This window comes from Onychostoma macrolepis, chromosome 24, assembly GCF_012432095.1.
Source record: "Onychostoma macrolepis isolate SWU-2019 chromosome 24, ASM1243209v1, whole genome shotgun sequence".
Taxonomy (NCBI): Eukaryota; Metazoa; Chordata; class Actinopteri; order Cypriniformes; family Cyprinidae; genus Onychostoma; species Onychostoma macrolepis.
The window spans coordinates 12,451,907-12,474,346 of record NC_081178.1 but is presented as its reverse complement, the minus strand read 5'-3'; the positions used below and the strand labels follow the sequence as shown (position 1 = coordinate 12,474,346).

Below are 22,440 nucleotides of genomic sequence, written 5' to 3'. Positions count from 1 at the left end.
GAGACTGCTAACACCCCCTAGTGGGCCCTGGCCCTCTTTTTGAGAACCACTAGTTTAACAGTTAATGTTTTCAATGGTTCTCAGGTCAAAAGCTTGTTGATAATGGATAGACCTAGAGGGGCTGATCTATATTCAGACATGCTAATAATATTTAAGCCGGAATATTAACATGTGACATTGTTCTGCTTACAAGCTAAACTGCAGATCTGTCAGGACTTACTAATTCAAATCATCAATGCTAAATCCAGTATTTCAGGTATTTTTAATATGGTATGCATAGACAGTGGTTTGATTTAGAACTGGAAACTTTGCTAATATGAATTGTTTTCTTTTATTTTTGAAGGGTGTTTATTCAGGTTAGAAAATGGTGCCCCAGTCTAAATTGTCTTCCAAAAACAGCATTGATCCTGACAGAAACAGGTGCGGAAGAGTGTGAATGTATGCCAGGGCTCCTGGCTTTTCCTAAAGGCTGCTAAAGAGCTAACGGCCTAAAATACATGTAAGTTATATTAGGGGACTGCAATAGTCCAGTCTATTATGAGTCCGTTCATCTAACCATGTAAAATAATGTACTGATAAGTGGATTCTGTGTTGGTATCCGAGTAACACAATTGCATATTAATACAGTAAAAGCACTTAAAAATGATACTGTACCCACGTAGATTTGTCCAAGATCTTTATAGGCCTATAGCTTGTATTATCTCTCATGGCTTATCTCATAGACTGGACTACCAGTATTATTTAACATGCCTGCTCTCAATGACCCCTGACGTCTCTAAGGGTTTTTCTTTTTTTTTTTTTTTGTATGTGGATAACAGAAAATAGCTGCCTTTCATCTTGGTGAGACATGTCTTTCTTGATGCTTTCTCAACCAATGTTTTTTCTTCTAAGTAAGCACATTATACTTGATAGTGCACCAGTGATTCTCAGGTAAGTGTTTTAATTGATATCTTTTTATTTTATTTTTTTTTTTATTGATACGTATTTGCACATTTACACTTTTTGTTCTAACCCTTCTTCTATTTCTTATGTAGGACATTAAGTATGCAAGCAATGGAGTTTCAAGCCTGTTTCTATTGATACAACATGGCACAATGGATCCGCCCCCTATGGGCTGCTTCAGATGAATATAAATACATCTCCCATTCACCTTTAACTGTCCGCAACTGCCCAACAGGCAGTTTGTGCACCCAACTGATACTTTATAGAAACAGAGAGGATGCATTAGACTGTTATTTTCCTGATCTTTTCTTTACACTATTGCCATTACTTTAAGTTCAAGTGGATTTTTCAGTATTTGGGTTACGGTGGCATTGCTGTGCTCAAGGTTAGTACAACAGGTGTTTCTAAAATCTGCTTAGCAGCATGACCCTCTAACATTTAAATCAAATATTTATCAAAATAGTTGAACTAATAAGCTGGTAACTTACCTGCATGGTTCCTCTCACAATAACAAACGTCACAATAATGCAGACCAGGCTGGTGTTTGACTACATACCTTTAAATCACCTGAGAAGAGAAACAGACAAAAGAATCATCTGCTGGTTAAAAAAAGATAAAAGATTTGGCTGTAATGTAAAAATGATATTTTAGTGTGATGCTTCAGTCAATACAATGAAAGCAGAAAATAGCCCAGCTAAAAATAGCAAGAGCTCACATAGTGTAGATGCTTCCTGCTCACACAATCCAAATCATTGGAAACTTCTGCCCTGCCCACAAAGATCAAATTGTCTTCAGTTCATCTATTTATTTTTTATGTTAGAAAGTGTTAAACATATAATTCCTATTGTAATGACTGGTGCCAGTTATAATTATGCAGTTTAACTCGTTATCCAAAGAGTACATTTACAGCATATATTTTCTCAGTTCATTTGCTCCCTGGGAAGCGAACCTATGACCTTGGTGTTGCTAGCGCCATGTTCTACAAGTTGAGCTACAGTAACACTACAATATTGCTTTCATCCCATAGTAGTTTATCAATTACCAAGTTGTATTTTTAGCAGGATCCTAATCGCTCATTGGCTGTCTTGATTGGAAAATATTTAAATGACCAAATTTGACACCAGATTTGTATTCATTGTAACCGCACTTGTCCAAACTCTCTTAGGTTGTCCTGCACACAATGGGGGTCAAAGCAGCTCTTCCGAGGTACGAGCTCTACTTTTATAATGTAGTGCTGTGTATGGCAATGCTCTGGGCTGCCAGATGGATATTTGATGTATCCAGCTGTAAGTATAAATGAACACATGCACACTGTTCTGATGTGACCCTAAAATTATGTCACTGTACAGATAATGTTTCTAGAGTGGTTTCTGTGAGGCTTTTACCATTTTACACCCACTTGAGCTCTTTATCTCACTCATAAACATCGCATTAGAGCACAAAAATAGTACTACTGTATGTTGTATGAGGAAAAAGACTAACCTCAGAAAGCTATGCAAAGCACGCAGCAGGGATCGTATGTCAGTATTAATATACCAAAGAATGAATAACTGAAACAGAGTGACAGAGAAGAGAAAGAGGGTATTATTATGGGTTTGTAACAAAAGCTACCAAATTTGCATTGAATATACAGTAATAATTGAATATAGGTTTTTTTTGTATTTTTTCCCCCATATATTATACACATCTATTAATGAAAATATTTATTGAAGATTTTAAGTTAATATTTAAATAATTTAACAAATAATATTAAATAAAACAAATACATTTTTTAAATATATTTTTAGTAGTGCTGTCAAGCGATTAATCGCATCCAAAATAAAAGTTTTTGTTTACATAATATATGTGTGTGTGCTGTGTATATTTATTACGTATATATAAATACACACACATACAATATATATTTAGAAAATATTTAGAAAGTATTTACATGTATATATTTATATAATTTATATGCAATATATAAACAACATATTTTTCTTAAATATATTCATGTATGTGTGTGTATTTATATATTCGTAATAAATATACACAGTACACACACATATTATGTAAACAAAAACTTTTATTTTGGATGCGATTAATCATTTGACTGCACTGCTTTATTTCGTGTTGGTTTATATTACAAGTATTTATTTGTTTTACGTTTTTATGATTTAATTATTAGCTTTCGTTTTCTGATTTCTTAATGAACCCTAGTTTGGGAAACCTGTTTTAAATGAATATTTGATCATATTTATTAATAAATAGAGCATTAATTGTCTCTTGATTATCTATATCCAGCAAATTCCAACAGAAAAACCTTCAAGAGCAGTGTTCAGCCAGGATGGTATTACTCTGGCAGAAAAATGGTGAGATTTTGTCTGTATAATTTCACATTATGGGTATATATAAAATAGTGCTAATTGACTCTGATTGATCCATATCACACGGCAGGATACGGCTGATGTTGAGTGGATGATGTGGTTCTCTACGTTTCGCGAGCATATCATCTTTGCACTCTCAGGTCATGTGATCTTTGCCAAGATCTGCTCCTTGCTGGCTCCACAGGTACCTCTTGAAAGTCCAAACAAATCTATACTATATGTGACTTAATGAATAAAGGTATGACTCTATATGGCCTACCTGAGATGCTCACTCTCTCATGTTCTCTCATCCCACAGTACAGATCTCTGGTGTTCATGGTGTATGGTATGCTGGCGGTTTTCTCCAGTATGGGCTGGGCCTACGTCACACTCATCCTCTCTCACTGTGTGCTGCTCTATAGCATCTCTCTGGTCAAGCTCAGGTGGCTCTGCTTCGTTGCTGGACTCACTACACTGGCGACTTTTAAAATGGAGCCCTTCATTTCCTGGCAGGTATGTGCCTGACACTCTGAAAATGTAAAAATTGCTACAGTACAAAAAAAATGATAATTAATAATTATTAATGATCATTTGTTACATTTTTTATCCTTTTATATCAATAATTATGTTAATCTTTTGTGTGTAAAGTCATTAACATTCATGTGCTTATAATTAGTATTAACACTAGATTTATCTATTCTATTGCTTTTCTTATTATTTTCTTACTTTTATTATTATAAATTATAAAATATGTTATAAAAACAAAATCTAATGCCAGGTCTACTGCATTAACCAGGACTTACATAGTGTTGCTCTTTTGTTGGTTTGATTGCTTCTGTTTTGTCATTTGTAAGTCGCTTTGGGAAAAAAAGTGTCTGCTAAATGATTAAATGTAAATATATTAAAATGAAAAGAAATGATAATAATAATTTTTAAATAAAACAATAAATTAAATAAATAATGGTTATTAATATTAAAACAGATGATAATAATAATAATTGTTCAAATTAAACAATACAAAATATATAATATACAATTAAAACTTCATAAACAGTATATAACACTCATATGCATATAATTATTATTAGAATAAATAAATAAGATGCTTATTATTAGTAGTAGTAGTAAAATTATTATTACATTTCTATCACAATTAATCATTATTAGTGATAATTATTTTATGAATTTTTTGATTATGTTCATTTGTGATGGCTCATTTTTCAGGCAGGGTTTGTGACTGGCAATTTTGACCTGCGTCCTCTTCTGTTCTACGGCGGCTGTGGATTCACCATCATGCGCTGTATGAGTTTCGCTCTGGAGAACTGTGAGAAGAAAGATGGAAACTACAGCATCCTGGAGCTTCTCAAGTACAACTTCTACCTTCCCTTCTTTTACTTTGGACCCATCATGACCTTCGACAAGTTCTGCATTCAGGTCTGTAACTATATAGTCCATCAGGTAGCTGAATTTTTCCGCACACTGAAAAATTCAAACAGACCAAAAAAGGTCTACCAAAAATGTGTGAAAAAAGTGCAAAGTGTATTAAAAACAGACCAGAGAGCAGACGTTTCAGCCCATGCTTTCTTCAGTGCTCATGTAACTATACTATGGTCTGTAACTATATGAAATTATGGTTTATTTTCTATATAATTGGATTGTGATTTTATAGCATTGCCCTCTGACCCCAGCAGGCCAATAACCCCAACCTGACAAGGAAGGATGGAGAGATGTGGAACATTTCCCTTCAGGGCCTGCTACACCTGGGGGTTATTATGATAGTGGCAGTCCTCCTACACTTCATGTACATTCTGACCATACCTAGTGACATGAAGCTCCTTAAAAATATCTCAGACTGGGCCCTTGGTATGTATGTGTGTATTTGTATTTGCTTACTTTTTAGTTAATCAATGTCAAAAGACTACAATAGTCTTTCGCTTCTTTGACCATGCAGTTGGATTGGCTTATTTAAATCTGGTGTATGATTGGGTGAAAGCAGCAGTAATGTTTGGAGTGATAAACACAATATCTAGACTGGATCATATGGACCCTCCCAAACCACCGAAATGCATTACAATGCTTTATGTGTTCTCTGAGACGTAAGTGAGCTAATTTGTCATTATTTGTTTTCTTGTTTCTTTATTCTAAAAGTTATAATAAAATAGATTTTGATGTAATCAGTCAAATTAAACAGTATTGATCATTCTAAAAATAAAACATTTTTTTTTACAGACATTTTGATCGAGGAATAAATGACTTTCTCTGCAAGTATGACTGACATTGTTACTTTTATTAGATTTTAACCAACACAACGCTGTTTCAAGCACCAGTATTTTAACAAAGAATGCTGTCATCTCTACAGGTATGTTTATAATTATCTCGGTGGGAAGCATGACAATGTTTTGGATGAGCTGATAGCCTCTCTGTGCACGTTTGGCATCGCAGCGCTCTGGCTGGGACCAGGCTGGGTGGTTTTCATCTGGGCTTTCTTAAACTGCTTTGGGCTTAATTTTGAATTGTGGACCGCCAGGTTCTTCACCATGGAACCTTTTATTTCTATTGAGGTAAGTTGAAAGAAAGATGACCAGCAAGGATGCTCCAGTGCACTCTCTAGTGGTTAAATGCTACATTACTGGTAATATAAACAATAATTTCATCTAGAAATGTTTCTTTCCACCCACAGATGGCGATATCAGAATCTATGTCACGCAGGATCAGGGCTGTGTTTAATACCTTCAACTTCTGGACAATTGTCCTTTACAATGTCCTGGCCCTGAACAGTCTTGAATTTGCCAAACTGGTTGCCAAGAGATTGTTACTGAAAGGTGAAGTACTGGTGATATTTAAACAATTTAAAATCCAAAAGATTTTATGTAATTGTTATTGTACGGTTGTAAGAAGTTGATTTGTATATTGTATTTTTATTCATTTTTTTTACTTTTTATTTAATTATTTTATTTTGCAATCTTTTTAATTTAGGTATTTTTAATAAATAATTAAATATATATATATATATATATATATATATATATATATATATATATATATAGATGTTCCTTTCCTGTTATTTCAAAAATATATTATATTTAAATATTTATATTATATTTAAAATAATAAATAAATTTTGATGTTCTTTTCCCGTTACTTCAAAAATATTATCCTTAAATCAAACCGTATATTGTTTCTCAGGTTTCCCCTTCACCACCATCACTGTGTTGTTCGTTACCTACTGCTTGATTCAGCTGATTAAGGAAAGGGAAAGAAGACAGGCTTTGATTGATGATCCAGACCCAATCCCCCCTCCAGCGCCCACTCCTGCACCCACAGTTGCACCCACTCCCACAGATCCCAGCACCACCCAGACAGACGGTGCCGCTGCCGCCCAGCCTGTGGACCCAAACAAGCAAAAGGCAGAGTAGAGATTACACACGATGCTTACATTTTGATGAAACCTGACTGGTTTACTTACACATTTTGTGTCTTCTTATGAATTCTGCAGACAATGATAATCTAGAAATATGGAGAAAAATGTTTTATTGACAGTACTGTAAGAAAAGTGTCATTCGAAACAGCTATTTACATTTTTACAGATTTTTTCAACATTACAGACTTTACTCTCATTGACTGCTTTTTAAATTAGTGGCAGTTTTACATGTGTAAAAGAGTTTCAATATGTGATTTGTAGTTAAAAACCTAGACGATGGATTTTATTACTACAAATTTTATAACAGTTTTAATTCAAATGAAATACAGTTATTCAGTGTTCATATCTATACATAATATGTTACTAATATGTACTTTAAAATACTGGACTAACAATCACAAAGACTGTTTTCTGAATTTGTGATATACATTAAAATCATCTTCATTAGTGACTATGTGTGTATGTCTTTTTGTCACCTTGCTAAGTAGTTTTTTTTTTAATGTTCTTTTTTGAGAACTTCATTCATGTTTCAAATTTCTGCAAATAAGGTAATGGCAAAGTTTTAACTGACAGATTGATCATCTGGGACACTCATCCTGCATGACAACTCAGTTGCTTAAATTAAACTGTGACTCTTAACAAAAGCATAAATGTCACTGAGAACATTCAAGATCTTTGATGTCATTAAACCTTTTCAATCTAGGATATTTATATGAATTGGCATAAGCTCTCTTCTGTTTGTTCAACCATTAAGGTAACCTGTGACCGTAAATGAACTGTTAATATTATTAGTGACTAGTGAGGGTTTTTTTTTTTAGAAATAAAACAGGAAAATTGAGAAGTTGGCCTTGTATTTTTTGTTAAGTTTCATGTATAATACTTACTTTTTTCCTAGTGACCCTATTTATTCAAAAAGTTTTAACAAAGTTTTATTTTTAATAAATAAAATGACCGCAGAAACATTAAAATAATGATATTAACACCAATGGCCAGATTTTAAATAAATAAAAAATGGTTGTGTGACTACAATCAACAAAGTTTGACAAAAAAAAAAAAAAAGTTTTATAAAATTATACACCCCAAATTTCAGACTAACAAAGGGAATATGAATCAAAATGATAAATGATTATAGATATTTTATCTGTTCTGTTAATAATTCTAGATAGCTTATTTTCCATCAACGTTAAACTTTACAATAGTGCATAAAAACTCGGTATGATTTTTGCATTGGTTTGAACTAAAACGGCAGACAGACTAAATGAAAATATAAATCCATTTCCTGCCAGTAGGTGGTGCTTACTGAACAGCATAGAGCTGTTTCCCCGGTAACCGTTGTAAACAAAACAGCGCTGCTTATAAACACTGCTATATTTTAGGCAGTATATGGAGGTAAGATGAATAGAAAAAGCCATAGAAACTCTTCTGAAGGCAGTTGGTTTCCTTCAGAGATACATCCATATAATTTATTAATTATTTAATTAATATAATTTTCATCAGCGGTTGTAAAACGTTCCACTGCCTTCCTTCATATTTTCAAACAAAACGAATGTTGCACATTGCCAGACTTGCTAACTTTACTTAGGCTAATGCTGGACAGTATTTACATGAGTTCAAATCATATTGCTTTGTAATTTATTATGCTACAAAATGCAGTTTAGCCAGTATATTAAAATATCAGCTTAATTTATGGACCTTGTGCGTCAGACTCAGAAAAACAGGCGCGCAGCCATCTTTAGAATTGTTTTTGAACTTGTTTTTGAGGTAGGTTACTGTGGAGTTCACGAAAGTTATCATGTGCCATTGTATAATGATCGAAGCGGATGTCATAACAAATGTCACTAGATGGGGGAGATTTTAAGATGAGCGGTTTATTGGTAAATTCGTAAGACCTTACCTTCACGCTTAGGAAATACAAACGGAAGACAGAAGAGTATGAGCGCAGTGCTCAAAAGGGGCGGGGCTACATAGAGAACTAGCACAATGCTTTGTAATATTTATTTAAATTATTTGGTTACACTTTATTTTAAGATGACCTATGGAATTAAGTATTTTAAACATTATTACAAGATAGTAATCTGTAATGAAATGTATTTTTATCAATAATATAGTCTAAAAAATTAATAAGCCAAGAAGGTGATTTATAGTCCCATAAATGTACTATGTAGTGGCCTGTGATCTCATTAAGAAGGCCAGCGTTTCTTCTGACTACCGTCTCACGTGGGGAAGTGTGTCAGCTGTTGCACAGGGCAGGGGGTTGTGTTTCACATGTACAAGTATGGATTCCTCATCTTTGTGAAGGACCTATAAATAGCCCCCAGTTGGAGTTTGGTTGAAGTATTGGGACAGCTGATGAAGCCTGAAGTCCCGACAGCAAAGCTGAACTGATTCAGCCCTGCCTCTTCTTTTTCAGCCAGTAACAGAAGTTTGGTACAGAGACTGCTGGACTAGCCATTGACTTCATTGGGACCGTCAGGGATACTGCACGATCAATATGGCTCTACCCATAGATCCCATGGAGGAGCCGCGGATGTACCAGCAAACCCTGCTGCAGGATGGTCTATACGATCTTCTGGAGAGCGATATGATGGTTGATTGTGTGTTGAAGATCAAAGACAAGGAGTTTCCCTGCCACCGGTTGGTCCTGGCTGCTTGCAGCTCGTACTTCAGAGCTTTCTTTAAGTCAGGTGTGGAGGAGAGTAAACAGAAAGAGATTGTATTGGAGGATGTGGAGCCTGGAGTCATGGGGATGATCTTGAAGTACCTCTACACCTCGAACATCAATGTGACGGAACAAAACGTACAAGACATCTTCGCTCTGGCCAACATGCTTCAGATTCCCTCGATTTTCACTGTATGTGTCTCGTTCCTGCAAAAGAGACTGAGTTTGAGCAACTGTTTGGCAATTTTTCGACTAGGCCTGATGCTGGATTGTCCTCGTCTGGCCATATCGGCGAGGAACTTCTCTTGTGAACGCTTCCAGTTAATTAGTCGTGATGAAGAATTCCTGCAACTGACTCCAAGTGAATTGGCAGCCATTATCTCATCGGACTCTTTGAATGTAGAAACGGAGCAAAATGTTTTTGAGGCTTTGATTAAGTGGATTGGACATGACCAAGAGAAGAGGCTGGAGGACCTACCGGGTCTGCTGGATTGCGTCAGATTACGTCTGGTTCCCGAGGACTACTTTACTAAAAACGTGGAGAAACATGAATGGTTGAGCTCAAACCCAGAGATCACCAAGAAACTGCAACTGGTCAAAGACGCCCATGCTGGGAAGCTTCCTGAAGTCAAGAAGAACAAAAGCAAAAAGAGTGCTGGTCAGGAAGGAAAGAAGAAGGGAGACGAAGAGGAGGAAGAAGAGCAGGAGGAGCTACTTCCAGGAATCTTGAATGACAATCTGCGGTTTGGGATGTTCTTGAGAGACTTGATCTTCTTGATCAATGACACTGCATCGGTGGCTTATGACCCAACGGGAAATGATTGTTATGTGGCATCGATCTCCACCCAAATTCCCAAAAACCACTGCAGTCTGGTCACAAAGGAAAATCAGATATTTGTGGCAGGTGGACTCTTTTTTGATGAGCAGAGCAAAGATGAACAGATCTATTCATACTTTTTGCAGGTAAAGGACTACTTTCCTTCAGTTTTCATTCATTATTTTATCAGAGTCATTAATTCTGCACATTGGGAAGTTTATGTAGTGTACATAAATCACAGACAAACGTATATATTTAGATATTAGTGAAAGTAAGACCCCATGGAATCACTGGTTTTCTGTGAAACTGAGAGTCTGGGCAGGGTATTTAGATGGGCTTGTCCCTTATTGTTGAAAAACCAAGAAACCAAAAACAAAGCACAGGGAAGACATTTCTTTTTTGTGTGTAGTTCAGAATGAGTCATCAATATTTTTTTTAAATGTGTTTTCCCAGTATTTTATAAACAATATTTTAAATTTAATGCTTTATTTTTCATTTGAAGTATTCTAAAAGTTTATGTAGTCAGTGTTTATGAATACAATAACATAGAACCATTTCACGAGTTTGGCTGCCCATCCAGCCTTAATAGTTATTAGTAAACGAGCTTGGCTTGCTGTCCTCAACAGAGGTTCGAACCCAAGGCTCGGCTTGAGCTGCTAGTTCATTTTTGGATGAACTATTACTTTTGCTCATAATAATGATTGACAGGAAGCGAATGATTAGGCTCCCCCCGAAAACCTACATTTGGAACGTCATATAATAAAATAGACACTTACATCTCAGAAGATTCTGGGAAGGTTAATTTATGGTTCTAAAATAATAAAACCTAAAAGTAACCATTAGAAAACACTGTCTATCCCCTGGTTTCACAGACCAGGCTTAAGCCAGACTAAAATCTAAATCTGAGCTGTTTCAACTGAAAGAAACTTGCTCTGACTGATCTTAAAATATATCAGTGCCTTTATTTTGTCTCAAAATGCACACCAGTAATATTTTTTCTAAGGCACGTTTATAAAAAATTACTTAAATGTCCTAACTGAACTACGGCCTAATCCTGGTTTAGTCTAAGCCCTGTCTGTGAAACCAGGCCTATAAGTTCTTAGCAGGTTGTCACAAAACCACCCTTTATATTATCAGCAAATGCTCATGTAGACTGTCCCTTATAACACAGTGTATGATATATTGTTATTATATCTGACAGTTTGACCCTGCAACATCAGACTGGATGGGCATGCCTCCCATACCCTCTCCCCGCTTCCTGTTTGGCATGGGAGAGGCAGAAAACTTCATCTTTGTTATTGGAGGAAAAGAAATGAAGGAAGGAGAATGCATTCTGGACACAGTCATGGTTTATGACAGACAGTAAGTATGTTTATCGATGCCATGTTAATTATTTGGTTATCAGCTACATTTGTCTTTTTTGTTTATTGAATCTTCCCAACAGATACACTATGAAAATGATTTTTTAACATTTTTTTTTTAAGGATTCCAAGATTACTGGAATACATTTTTCAAGAAAATACTATTTCAGTCTTTCTAATTCAAAAATTTAATTCCATTCAAATTAATTAATTTAATGCCATTTCTTCTGTAATTATTTGTGAAATTTATTAGCAATTTCTTGACTAGTGAAAATAGTTTCTGCACCAATTCTGTTTTTCACTGTGTACTTAAATAACCCTGCTTTTTTTTTAAAGGTATCTTAAATGGGCCGAGTCCGATCCTCTTCCCTACTCAGTATATGGCCACGGAGTAGTGTCTCATAATGAAATGATCTATGTAATTGGAGGAAAGGGAGAGAACAAGTATGTTCATAAGCTATTTCTACATTTTGTGTTGGAACATGCATTCAATATTATAACTAGTAGAAAGGCTGCCACTGTATCTCACATTTATACACAAATTTGTCTTATTTTGTAGAGAGTGTTTGAATAGAGTGTGTGTGTATGACACTAAAAAGCGTCAGTGGAAGGATCTGGCTCCATTAAATACTGCACGCTCACTCTTTGGGGTCACAATTCACAAAAACAAGATCTACGTGGCAGCTGGTGTGACTGACACTGGCCTCACAGGCAACACTGAGGTCTATGACATCAAAACCAACAAGTAAGTGTGGCCACATACAGTTCATGCTAAACAACCTGCAGCATTATCTAAGGTTTATGGCATGCATTTACTTGTGGGACATACCCATTATAATTAGCTTGCAATAAACAATTATTTAACCCCATCACTCTCTATCTTCTAGGTGGTCAGAGTTTGTGGAGTTTCCCCAGGACCGCAGTTCACTTAGCTTGGTCACTGTGGGTGGCGTCCTCTATGCTACAGGTGGATTTGCAATGTTCCCCAAAGAGGATGGCGATGATCTCATGCCACAGGAGATGAACGACATCTGGAGGTGAGGCGCCCAATCACTACACCAATCAGTCTTTAAGTGGAACTATGCAAAGGGAAGCATCCACTTGATCAATTAAAGTAATAGTTCATCCAAAAATGAATATTTTCTGAAAATATCAGACCATCCGAGATGTAGTTTTATTATTGTATTGATGTAGTTTTATTATTTGATGTAGTTTTATTATTGTATTGATATAGTTTTATTATTTGATGTAGTTTTATTATTGTATTGATGTAGTTTTATTATTTGGAACATTACATTTAGCATTACATTACTTGCTCACCGATGGATCCTCTGCAGTGAATGGGTGCCGTCAGAATGAGAGCTGATAAAAACATCACAATAATCCACACCACTTCATTCCATCAATTAACATCTTGTGAAGTGAAAAGTTGCATGATCGTAAGAAACAAATCCATTGTTAAGACATTTTTAACTTCAAACATGCAAATAGCTTTCAGCTAAAATGCAAAAAGCAATATTATCTGAATCAGGAGAAAAATGTGCATGGATCAAGCACTGTTTACAAGCAAAAACAGTCCAAAACAGACCCAAATACGTAAAAAACTTCTAAACACTCCAGTGACTTTTTTTAACGGAGGAAATGTTATTATGGATTATTGACTTTTGGCTAGAAGCGATGTTGTATGAATTGCTTGTGGATTATTGGGATGTTTTTATTAGTTGTTTGAACTCTCATTCTGATGGCACCCATTCACTACAGAGGATCCACTGGTGAGCAAGTAAAAAAAAAAAAAATTGTATCTTGGATGCCATGAGGGTTAGTAAATTAATAAAAAATAAAAAAACCTCAACATCCATCCTTAACTGAAATAATATCAATATATTGTGAATCTAACCACCTACGTGATTACAACAATCCAAATGTACATGTTCAAATAAATAGGTTAATGTTTGTTCGCAGGTATGATGAAGGCGAGAGGAAATGGAACGGAATACTGAGAGAGATTCAATATGCATCTGGTGCAACAGTTCTGGGAGTTCGTCTTAACACTCTTCGGTTCACTAAAATATGAGAAAACACCAGTGAATTACAAACTCTCTGCTGATTTTGAATCAGATATTATAGTGTGGGACAAAGTGAAACCAAGTCGGAACCAGCACGAAACATAAGAGGACAGAACATCTGTTCTCAAACTCATTCCATGAAAGTGATCAATTTGATATTCAACACACTTTATCATTTGGAGCAGAGAGAACAAGCACAGATATTGTGAAAATAAGGCTTTGGAAATGCTGTTTCTGAACAATTTTATTATGGACAGAGCTTCTTGTGTTGTGTACTTTTTTAAATTTATTGTTAATGTGACATTTCTGTTGTCCTGAATGAGAGAAAGCTCCCAAAGTAAAGTAAAAACAAACACAAATGCTTGGGCTCATGTTTCATTTAGTTCACTATTGAAATTATTATTTTATTTTGTTTTATTACAGACAATAAATACTACCCAGTACAATAAATGACATAAAATACAGCCTCATTTTATTAGCACCGCTAGACTCTAGTCCTTGTATTGTATAGTATCCTGCTGACAGAACCAGCATGACTGCCAACTGCATGTACACAAACTTAACTAAGACATGTAGAATTAAAACGTAGGAACAGTCACACTCATGATTGGCTTAATACATTGAAAGTATGGGTTTAAGTATTACATGTTAGAAATTTTTTTTTTTGAATTTGGTTTCAAAATGTCTTTTTAAGATTGTGAGTGGTTCCTTTAAAATCTTAAACAGACAATAAGAAAAACTACCCAAACTCTGAAGTGCAAATCATCTTTCGCTATCACTTATTATTTATTACAAAGGATAGCACACACCAGAACAAACTAAAATAACAGACAAATCCTTCTTTCTTTCCAAAATCACTTAAATATACATATTTAAAAAACAAAACAAAAAAAAAAAAACCAAGAAGGCCACAAACATCCCAAATCTTTCTCAATAAGCAGCAAACTAGGAATACATGCTAGTAAAGTATGCAAAATACAAAAAAGAAGTTTTAAAGACTTCCACCTTTTACTCTCCCTCACAACCTGTGAGAGAAACATGTTCTTTCAGATGCACAAAATCAAATCATTCAACTCTTCAAATGGCCTTTTACTTACTACCATATTTTCAGAGATGGAGGTTTATTTACCTCTGTGCAATTTCACTTCACATAAAATATAAGACTTTAACAAAGAAAGAAAGAAATTAAGGAAAAAAATGGGCATAACAAAAAGCCTTCAGCAGTATGTTCTTTATAATCTTTTTAACACAACTTGTGTCGTACCACAATTTTAATAATTTAAATAAAGTGCACACAAAAATTCAGTAAAAACGGAATTCTGTGGTAATTCAACTTGTGATAAGACCATAATACATCTTAGAAAATGCTTCGGGGAAGTTTTTAATATTTAAATATGTCGAAAAGAAAAATGAGATAAAATATGTTCCGAAACATGCATCCTCAGTGTTTTAGTATAAGGTGCAATATGACATTGAAAAACATGTAAAGAACACCAACAACAGGATTCGATCCGTGGCTTGAACAATTATCATCTGGCATAACATTATTGCAGGATTTCTACCAAATACAAAATGTCCTTTCTAAAGTCCTCCTGGTGATGGTCTCTGCTCAGATCACCATCAACTTCAATCATGCCACCGTAATTTCAACCTACACATTCATGATCATGGCAACTCTATTCCATCACACACTCAAGGCAGGTTTGTTATAATGCCTCTATATTGAGCTGGTTATGACTGACAAACTGGCTTTCAGTTACAGAGATGAACATATTGATCAATGCAGAATACTGACAATTACTGTGGGTCTTATTGCTTAAAAATTAGTATGTTATGTGAGTTCAGTCAGCGCTGCTTTTTAATAATGATTCTAGAACTTCTACAATTACATTCCAACCTTAAAGGGATACTGTAGCCAAAAATCTAAATTCTCTCATCATTTACTTATGCAGGAGCTTGAATATTCTGGAAGCCATAATTATGGAAGCCTGTTTCCACCACAGAATAAAAGGATAAAAAAAAAAAAGGTTATTGCTTTTTAACTGCTTTTTATTCCATGGAAGAAATGTTCTTCCGTAATTAATAGCGCCGTTTGTGAAAAAATAAATGAATATGATTTTCAAACGATATGAGGATAAGTAAATGTTAACAGAATTTACATATTGGTGAACTATCCCTTTAAAGGACCATTCTACCGGGACTTTCAAAAACTTCTTAAAAAAACACATACCATTTAAAAACACTTGCCATAACCTGCATTAAGCGGAGTTTTCTTAACCCAGGAACATGACTGATGTACTGAGAACAATGTAAGGTAAGATTTAAGATGCAAGGTCAAATTTAGAGCTTATTCCTCATATTTAAGCTTATTTCCATCTTGCAAGTTCTTTCATGAATGCTGACCTCTACATCTCATCACATTCATTTGACTCTATAAAGAATGTAAACAAAGAAAACTGATTAAACAAAAACTGACAGGAAACACAGAATTTATTTACAGACTATGTATGTTTATATATGTATCATATATATGTTTGTGTGGGTGTGTGTATGTAAATATATATAAATATATATTGGATAATACCTATTATAATACTACATTTTACTGCTCCTAGAGTTGTTAGAGTTTTCTTGAACTATATTTTGTCTATATAATCCTCTGACATTGGGTAAGGATTTTTTTTTCTTTTCTATAAACTCTTTTTATATTCTATGTGGCCTCTTAACAGGACCATCTTACAGTGTACATGAGTCCCAAAAGGCCAGTCTAATAGTTTGCTACATAATTACATTTTTAGGGCACAAAACAAAAACATGATTTTCATCATTTAGCTAATCAATTTTCCACAAGTTATTCAGGCTATTCATGTCATTCAAAGCCATCGAAAAATAGTGTAAAGTGAAAAAAATATATTAATGAAAGCATTAATGGTGACTAATAAATTGATGTAAAAAAAAACTAAACTGATAAACCTGCTCGATGTACCAAAAAGCATTTAAGACATTCAACACAAAAATATTTTTGAACCAAACACACCCTGGTGTTCATCCAGAATTGATATTGCCTCCGTGCAAATAAAAAAACACTCCTTTTCACACTCTTTTCTTCACAAGTGGTTTAGGCCTTTCAGATTTTGCCATTACACATATGGCCAACACTGAGAGTAAAGTGCTCTGGAAATAAAAAAAAAAAAAAAACAGAGAGAAAGAAGAAGAAGAAGAAAAAAAAAATCCTTCTTTGGGATTTTCTGAAAATAATAAGTTTCTTCAAATAGCAGTTCGCCAAAACATTTTTTAATTTGCTAAAATTTACACACCCACAGGCCATCCAGGAAGCAAATGAGTTTGTTTCTTCATCTGAACAGATCTGAAGACGTTTTGCATTTCGTCACTTGCACACCAGTGGATCCTCTGCAGTGAATGGGTGCCGTCAGAATGAGACCCTTAAAATATTTATTTTTGGCTAAAATATAAGTCCTCTATGTCTCCAGCAAAAAATCCATCTCGCCAGAATCAGGAGAGAAATATGCACAGATCAAGCAAAAGGTTTTAAACAAATATGTTGTTGAATTTAGTGTGTGAGGACAACAGGGGATGGACTTTTTCACTGGGCGAAGTATTATTATGGATTATGGACTGGTATTTTTGCCAGAAGCAACAATTTAAAGTTAAAAAGCCTTAATGATGGATTTGTTTCTTACAAACACAGTTTTCACTTCAGAAGGCATTACTTGATGAACTGAAATCATGTGGATTACTGTTTGGATTGACGGCACCCATTCACTACAGAGGACCCATTGGTGAGCAAGTGATGTAAAGCTAAATTTCTCCAAAACAAACTCATCTACATCTTAGATGGCCTGATTGTGAGTAAATTCTCAGCAAATTTTCATTTTTGGGTGAATTACTCCTTTAAGCATCAAACATTGATTATTCTCAAGTGCCTCTGCTACATATAACCTTTGACACAAACCATTCGTCCCACCTGTGCCCTGCACAGACAAACCTCTGCAAATACGCAGAAGAGACCATGTGGCAAAGCTTTAAACTTTCAGAATACGAAGAAGACCGGACAATATAAATACATCTATGATTAAAAATAAGGTGCTGGAGTGATTATACATTTCATATTCAGTAATACCATATAAGCTAACAGGATTTGGTTACTGCAATACATCTGGATTTGGTTATGGCAGGGGGACTCAGCTGCTACATGCTTATTGGCTGAAGAGCTGTTCCGAAACTTCGCAATTCTCATGTCCCACAGCGCCCTCTGCTGTGAGTTCAGTACGTATCTATATTTCGTACGGCAGCTAATGAGAATCTCAACCTGTTAGACTAAACTGGCAAAGCTTAAAGTCTATGGCAAGAGCATGTGAAATGCGGAAATGCGATACTATATGCTAATCCTGTAGCTCACGAAAAATGCATTAAACAACAACAAAAATAATGAGAACATTTGTTTTCTTTCTGTCATACGAGAAGCTTATTTGAACAGTATATAAAATATCTCTATGAGAATAAGATAAGTGAAAATTTGCACAGTTTAAAAGGAATATTCAGTGTCACACACTGTTCAAACATCTGCTGGAAGTCTTAGACCTCACTCAGCATGTTTGGAAACCCCTATGAGAGTGATTCACATTGGATGCGAATCAAAAAGCTCATGGGGAGCTACTTCTAGCTTTGGGTTTTAGACAAGAAACAATCAAAAGTAACTTCAACCTCATATTCAAAACTAGTTGTTACCAGAGTTAATCCTTTCAGTGGAAAACAGGCCCGGGGGAGATGGAAGACCTACGATTGAGTGAACAAAGGGTAGCGAGAGCGACTTGACCTGGTGGAGACTGGACGCCTCACCGGGAGGGGTGACAGGGTGGCTGGGTAACTGACTGGCCGGCGTGTCCATATCAGTTGACGTAGGGTCCAGGTCCACAAGGTTGGTGGTATCAGATACCATGGGGTTGCTGACCTGGAAGCACTTCTCTTTGTGGGCTTTGAGCATGTTGGAGAAGCGGAAACGCTGTCCGCAGACGTCACAGGGGTACGGCTTCTCGCCAGTGTGAGTGCGGCGGTGCCGTTTCATGTTGGGCCGGCTCGTGAAGCTCTTTCCACAGATCTCACAGATATATGGTTTCTCTCCTGGAACAGAAAAAACTGATGGATTAATCATTTTTATTTCATTTTTTAAAGGGATAGTTCACCCAGCAATGCAACTGACGTTCAAGGCCCAGAAAGGTAGTGAGGACATAATTAAAATAGTCCATGTGACATCAGAGGTTCAGCTGTAATGTTGAATGTGTCAGTTGCATTGCTGTCTGTGCAGAGACAGAAAGCTCTCGGATTTCTTAATTTGAATTCTTAATTTGTGTTCCGAAGATGAACAAAGGTCTTATGGGTTTGGAACGACGTGAGGGTGAGTAATTAATGACAGAATTTTCATATTTGGGAGAACTATCCCTTGAACCATTTTTATTTTTTTAATGATACAAGATTAGTAGAAAAGAAATAATTACTTATAATTATTATTATTCATTAATTATTATAATTATTTAAAATAATTAAATAATAACTATAGGTAAATAATATTATATATATAAAAGAATAAATAGTTATTATTAAAAATATAATAAAAATAGTCAGATATTACTATCATGTTGACTGTGATTATGATTCTCACCAGTGTGGGTCTTCATGTGTTCATCAAAGTACTGCTTCATGTTGAAGTCTTTCCCACACCACTGGCACATGAACTGCTTGTGTCCGATATGGATGCTCATGTGTGACCTCAGCTGGTATTTGTACTGGAATCTTTCACTGCAGTTCTACAACATAAGTAGCATCATCAGATACAGTAGATAATAATTTACATCTGCGTTCCTCTGCTTAAAGTCTTGGTACTAAATTTAATTGGATTTGGCATAACAAAATTTCACAAGTTGTGAAATGAAATGATAAAACAAGAAATATTGGACGCTGGTTAAAAGACAAAGCATTTGGTCACTTTCTAGTCAAATGTTAGTCTAACATATCCGTTCAAAAGTTTGGGGTCATTCAACAAAAATGCAATGATTGACAGTAGTCGTTTCAATGTTACAAAAAAATTATATTTCAAATAATAGTGTCAAATAAACATGAAAAAATACTGAAAATAAAAATGTTAAGCAGCACAACTGTTACCAACATTAATAATAATAAGAAACCAGCAATCAGCATATTAGAATGATTTCTGAGACACCGAAGACTGTGGTAATGATGCTGAAAATTCAGTTTTGCCCTCACAGGAATAAATTACATTTTAAAATATATAATAGAAAACAACTAGAAATCGGAGAAATGTAATAGACAATATTACTGTTTTTACTGTATGATTTATTTTGATCAAATAAATGCAGCCTTTGACCAAATAAGAGACTTTTTTCGACCCCAAATTCTAGTATACATATGTGCACATGTGGCTATTCTGATAAAAAGCTGAAGGGAAACTGATTTTTCTGAGAAAAAGACCCAAAATGCAATACCCGATTCTCTTGGGCCTACGACTGATAATCCGCATGACTGAACTCACCTCACACTTGAAGGGCTTTTCTCCAGAGTGCTGAAGAGAGTGCACTTTAAGAGACATGCTGCGTTTGAAGGATTTCCCACACGTTTCACAAGTGAACGGCATGTCCTTAGTGTGAGCTGCAACAAAATAACAGATAAAATTCATATTCTAAAAATTACATCATCTTGCCTCAGAATGCTTTCATAGTAACAGTTAACTGATAATAAAACTTCATTTTACATCTTATCATATGCCTCAGTGTTCATTTTAAGGATAGCAAGAGCATTAGCTTGTGACATGGTTTAGTGTATAATAAGACACTACATTATTTCTACACATACTCAGTTGTCAGTGTCAAACGAGCAAGTGTAACTTGTTGCCCTGCGGAAAACCGAGTGGGTTCTGGTAGAAGGAAGCACTTCTAGATAAGATATTTCCTCTCTGCTCTCAGGGCAGATTGAACAATACAGGCTCTGTCCTCGGCTCAGTCTGTTCTGGATGGTAAAGCAAGGTCACAGTGGCTCAAAACAGAGCTGGGTATTTCACTATTGTGTTGGACCAAGCTCTGGGAAGATCAAGCTTCAGGAGATGAAAGTACTGTACGGTATGAGGGTCAGTGTGCGCTGTATTACATCTGCCTGAAGGTTAATTTACACAACAATATGTCTTTGTGCATATGACAGAGCTGCTGTATTTTGCAGCATCTTGACTGCCACCTAGCTGTGACAGGCGGTGGTATTCTTTAATGTTAAAAGTGAATCCAGGAGTTCATTTGTTAATGTAATGCACAATGTGGATGAGGATAAAGTTTAAAGGTGTGGCCTGTTGCCTGCAAAGGAGAGGATTGAGTTCATTCATACGGGTTTTGTGAACTAGATAAACTGATTCATTGTAAAGATCCGACTTCATTCAGAGATTAATTATTCAAATTTGATTCTCTTCCTCACAAAAATCTAGCAAATGGACTTGTGGTCTAGATGTAAGCCATTTATTTGTCATTTAAAATCTTAAAGTAATAGTTCATCCAAAAATAAAAAGTTTACCTTTAGGCCATCCAAAATGTAGATGAGTTTGTTTCTTCATCAGAACAGATTTGGAGAAATATAGTATTGCATCACTTGTTCACCAATGGATCCTCTGCAGTCAATGGGTGCCGTCAAAATGAAAGTCCAAAAAAACAGTTGATAAAAACATCACAATAATCCACAAGCAATCCACATGAATCCAGCCCATCAATTAGCAACACCTGTGTGTTTGTAATAAACAAATCCATCTTTAAGTTGTTTTGACATTAAACTGTCGCTTTTGGCCAAAATCCACAAGTCCATAATTCATAATAACGCTTCCTCCAGTGGAAAAAGTCCTCTGTTGTCCTCTCACATCAACATCCACCAACATATTTGTTTTGAATTTTTGAGACTGTTTTTGCTTGTAAAGAGTGCTTGCTCTGTCCATATTTCTCCCCTGATTCAGAAGAGAAGACTTTCTCAATATTATAGTTTGACGTAAAAAATGTCTTAATATTGAATTTATTACAAACATGCACCTTTTTGTTTCATATGATGTTAATTGATGGACTGGAGTCATGTGGATTACTTGTGGATTATAGTGATGTTTTTATCAGCTGTTTGGAATCTCATTCTGACGGCACCCATTCACTGCAGGTGATCCATTGGCGAGCAAGTGATGTAATGCTAAATTTATGCAAATCTGTTGTGATGAAGAAACAAACTTATCTACATGTTGATGACCTAAGGGTGAGTACATTTTCAGCATATTTTCATTTTTGGGTGAACCATTCCTTTAACAACTTCAGTCCTTAATCACGTTCATGACACTGAAAAAGAATGTCTAGAATATACTTAAAAAAAAATAAAAATCACTTTTTGTGTTACTGCGAGATATAAGCCATACATGTTTGAAATGACATAAAAGTGAGTAAATAATGACAACATGACCCAGTACTCACCAACCATGTGTTTCCGGACATGTGCCATGGTGTAGAACTTCTTTTCACAGATTTCACAAGAGAACTTCTTCTCAGCATATCCGTGGACAATCTTGTTGTGTTCGTGTAAAGACCACAGCTTTTTAAAGGCTTTTCCACAAGTCACGCACTACAAAGATCAGAGGATCTGAATGAACGGTATTAGACTAAACAGCTCTCCCTTAGGGGTCGATGGAAAACACAACAGGATTTTATCATTCTGAGAGAGTACGGAGAACTGCATAGGCTAAATAAAGAATGAATATTGCAAAGGGCACCTCTAACTTAAAAATTC

At 35.4% G+C, this 22,440-nt stretch overlaps 3 protein-coding genes and 2 long non-coding RNA genes across 12 annotated transcripts in view; 2 read left to right on the top strand and 3 right to left on the bottom strand.

The window, feature by feature from the left end:
• Positions 1 to 1,190: 1,190 nt before the first annotated feature.
• Positions 1,191 to 7,154, top strand: hhatlb (hedgehog acyltransferase like, b). Of its 3 annotated transcripts, none has more exons than XM_058764775.1 (12): positions 1,191 to 1,327; positions 2,108 to 2,228; positions 3,226 to 3,293; positions 3,379 to 3,492; positions 3,606 to 3,800; positions 4,512 to 4,721; positions 4,979 to 5,150; positions 5,239 to 5,383; positions 5,517 to 5,552; positions 5,647 to 5,848; positions 5,968 to 6,109; positions 6,474 to 7,154. In XM_058764775.1, the coding sequence occupies exons 2-12, from the start codon at positions 2,123 to 2,125 to the stop codon at positions 6,701 to 6,703; spliced, it is 1,620 nt and encodes a 539-aa protein (XP_058620758.1). In that variant the 5' UTR covers positions 1,191 to 1,327; positions 2,108 to 2,122; the 3' UTR covers positions 6,704 to 7,154. The 3 variants fall into 3 exon arrangements, with proteins under 3 accessions (XP_058620758.1, XP_058620757.1, XP_058620759.1); XM_058764774.1 differs by having other exon boundaries at positions 4,976 to 5,150; XM_058764776.1 differs by lacking the exon at positions 5,517 to 5,552 and having other exon boundaries at positions 4,976 to 5,150.
• Positions 1,321 to 4,503, bottom strand: LOC131532919 (uncharacterized). The gene is made up of 4 exons (XR_009269001.1): positions 4,091 to 4,503; positions 3,568 to 3,834; positions 2,425 to 2,492; positions 1,321 to 1,509 (listed from the first exon to the last, which is right to left on the bottom strand). It is a non-coding gene; the product is annotated as an uncharacterized LOC131532919 (long non-coding RNA).
• Positions 6,574 to 8,659, bottom strand: LOC131532920 (uncharacterized). The gene is made up of 3 exons (XR_009269002.1): positions 8,603 to 8,659; positions 6,754 to 6,794; positions 6,574 to 6,671 (listed from the first exon to the last, which is right to left on the bottom strand). It is a non-coding gene; the product is annotated as an uncharacterized LOC131532920 (long non-coding RNA).
• Positions 7,276 to 16,809, top strand: klhl40b (kelch-like family member 40b). Its single transcript, XM_058764773.1, has 7 exons — positions 7,276 to 8,097; positions 9,119 to 10,330; positions 11,386 to 11,546; positions 11,882 to 11,989; positions 12,105 to 12,290; positions 12,433 to 12,582; positions 13,508 to 16,809. Exons 2-7 carry the CDS (start codon positions 9,200 to 9,202, stop codon positions 13,617 to 13,619), a joined length of 1,848 nt encoding a protein of 615 aa, XP_058620756.1. The 5' UTR covers positions 7,276 to 8,097; positions 9,119 to 9,199; the 3' UTR covers positions 13,620 to 16,809.
• zbtb47b (zinc finger and BTB domain containing 47b) overlaps positions 13,980 to 22,440 on the bottom strand; it is a 24,878-nt gene continuing 16,417 nt past the window's right edge. For all 6 annotated transcript variants that reach the window (XM_058764763.1, XM_058764765.1, XM_058764764.1 and 3 more), the window contains 4 exons: positions 22,128 to 22,275; positions 20,180 to 20,295; positions 19,292 to 19,436; positions 13,980 to 18,753 (listed from right to left, as the gene is read on the bottom strand). In XM_058764763.1, coding sequence (XP_058620746.1) covers positions 18,350 to 18,753; positions 19,292 to 19,436; positions 20,180 to 20,295; positions 22,128 to 22,275 — 813 coding nt within the window. In that variant the 3' untranslated portion in view covers positions 13,980 to 18,349. The remainder of the gene's footprint in view (positions 18,754 to 19,291; positions 19,437 to 20,179; positions 20,296 to 22,127; positions 22,276 to 22,440) is intronic.

What these genes read in the sequence shown, in the direction of transcription:
- hhatlb (XM_058764774.1), top strand. Translation starts at nt 2,123, where the DNA reads ATGGGGGTCAAAGCAGCTCTTCCGAGGTACGAGCTCTACTTTTATAAT. An exon ending in ATAAATGACTTTCTCTGCAA is followed by an intron (nt 5,553 to 5,646) that starts GTATGACTGACA and finishes TCATCTCTACAG; the next exon opens with GTATGTTTATAATTATCTCG. An exon ending in AACCTTTTATTTCTATTGAG is followed by an intron (nt 5,849 to 5,967) that starts GTAAGTTGAAAG and finishes TTCCACCCACAG; the next exon opens with ATGGCGATATCAGAATCTAT.
- klhl40b (XM_058764773.1), top strand. Translation starts at nt 9,200, where the DNA reads ATGGCTCTACCCATAGATCCCATGGAGGAGCCGCGGATGTACCAGCAA. An exon ending in GGAGGAAAGGGAGAGAACAA is followed by an intron (nt 11,990 to 12,104) that starts GTATGTTCATAA and finishes CTTATTTTGTAG; the next exon opens with AGAGTGTTTGAATAGAGTGT. An exon ending in TATGACATCAAAACCAACAA is followed by an intron (nt 12,291 to 12,432) that starts GTAAGTGTGGCC and finishes TCTATCTTCTAG; the next exon opens with GTGGTCAGAGTTTGTGGAGT.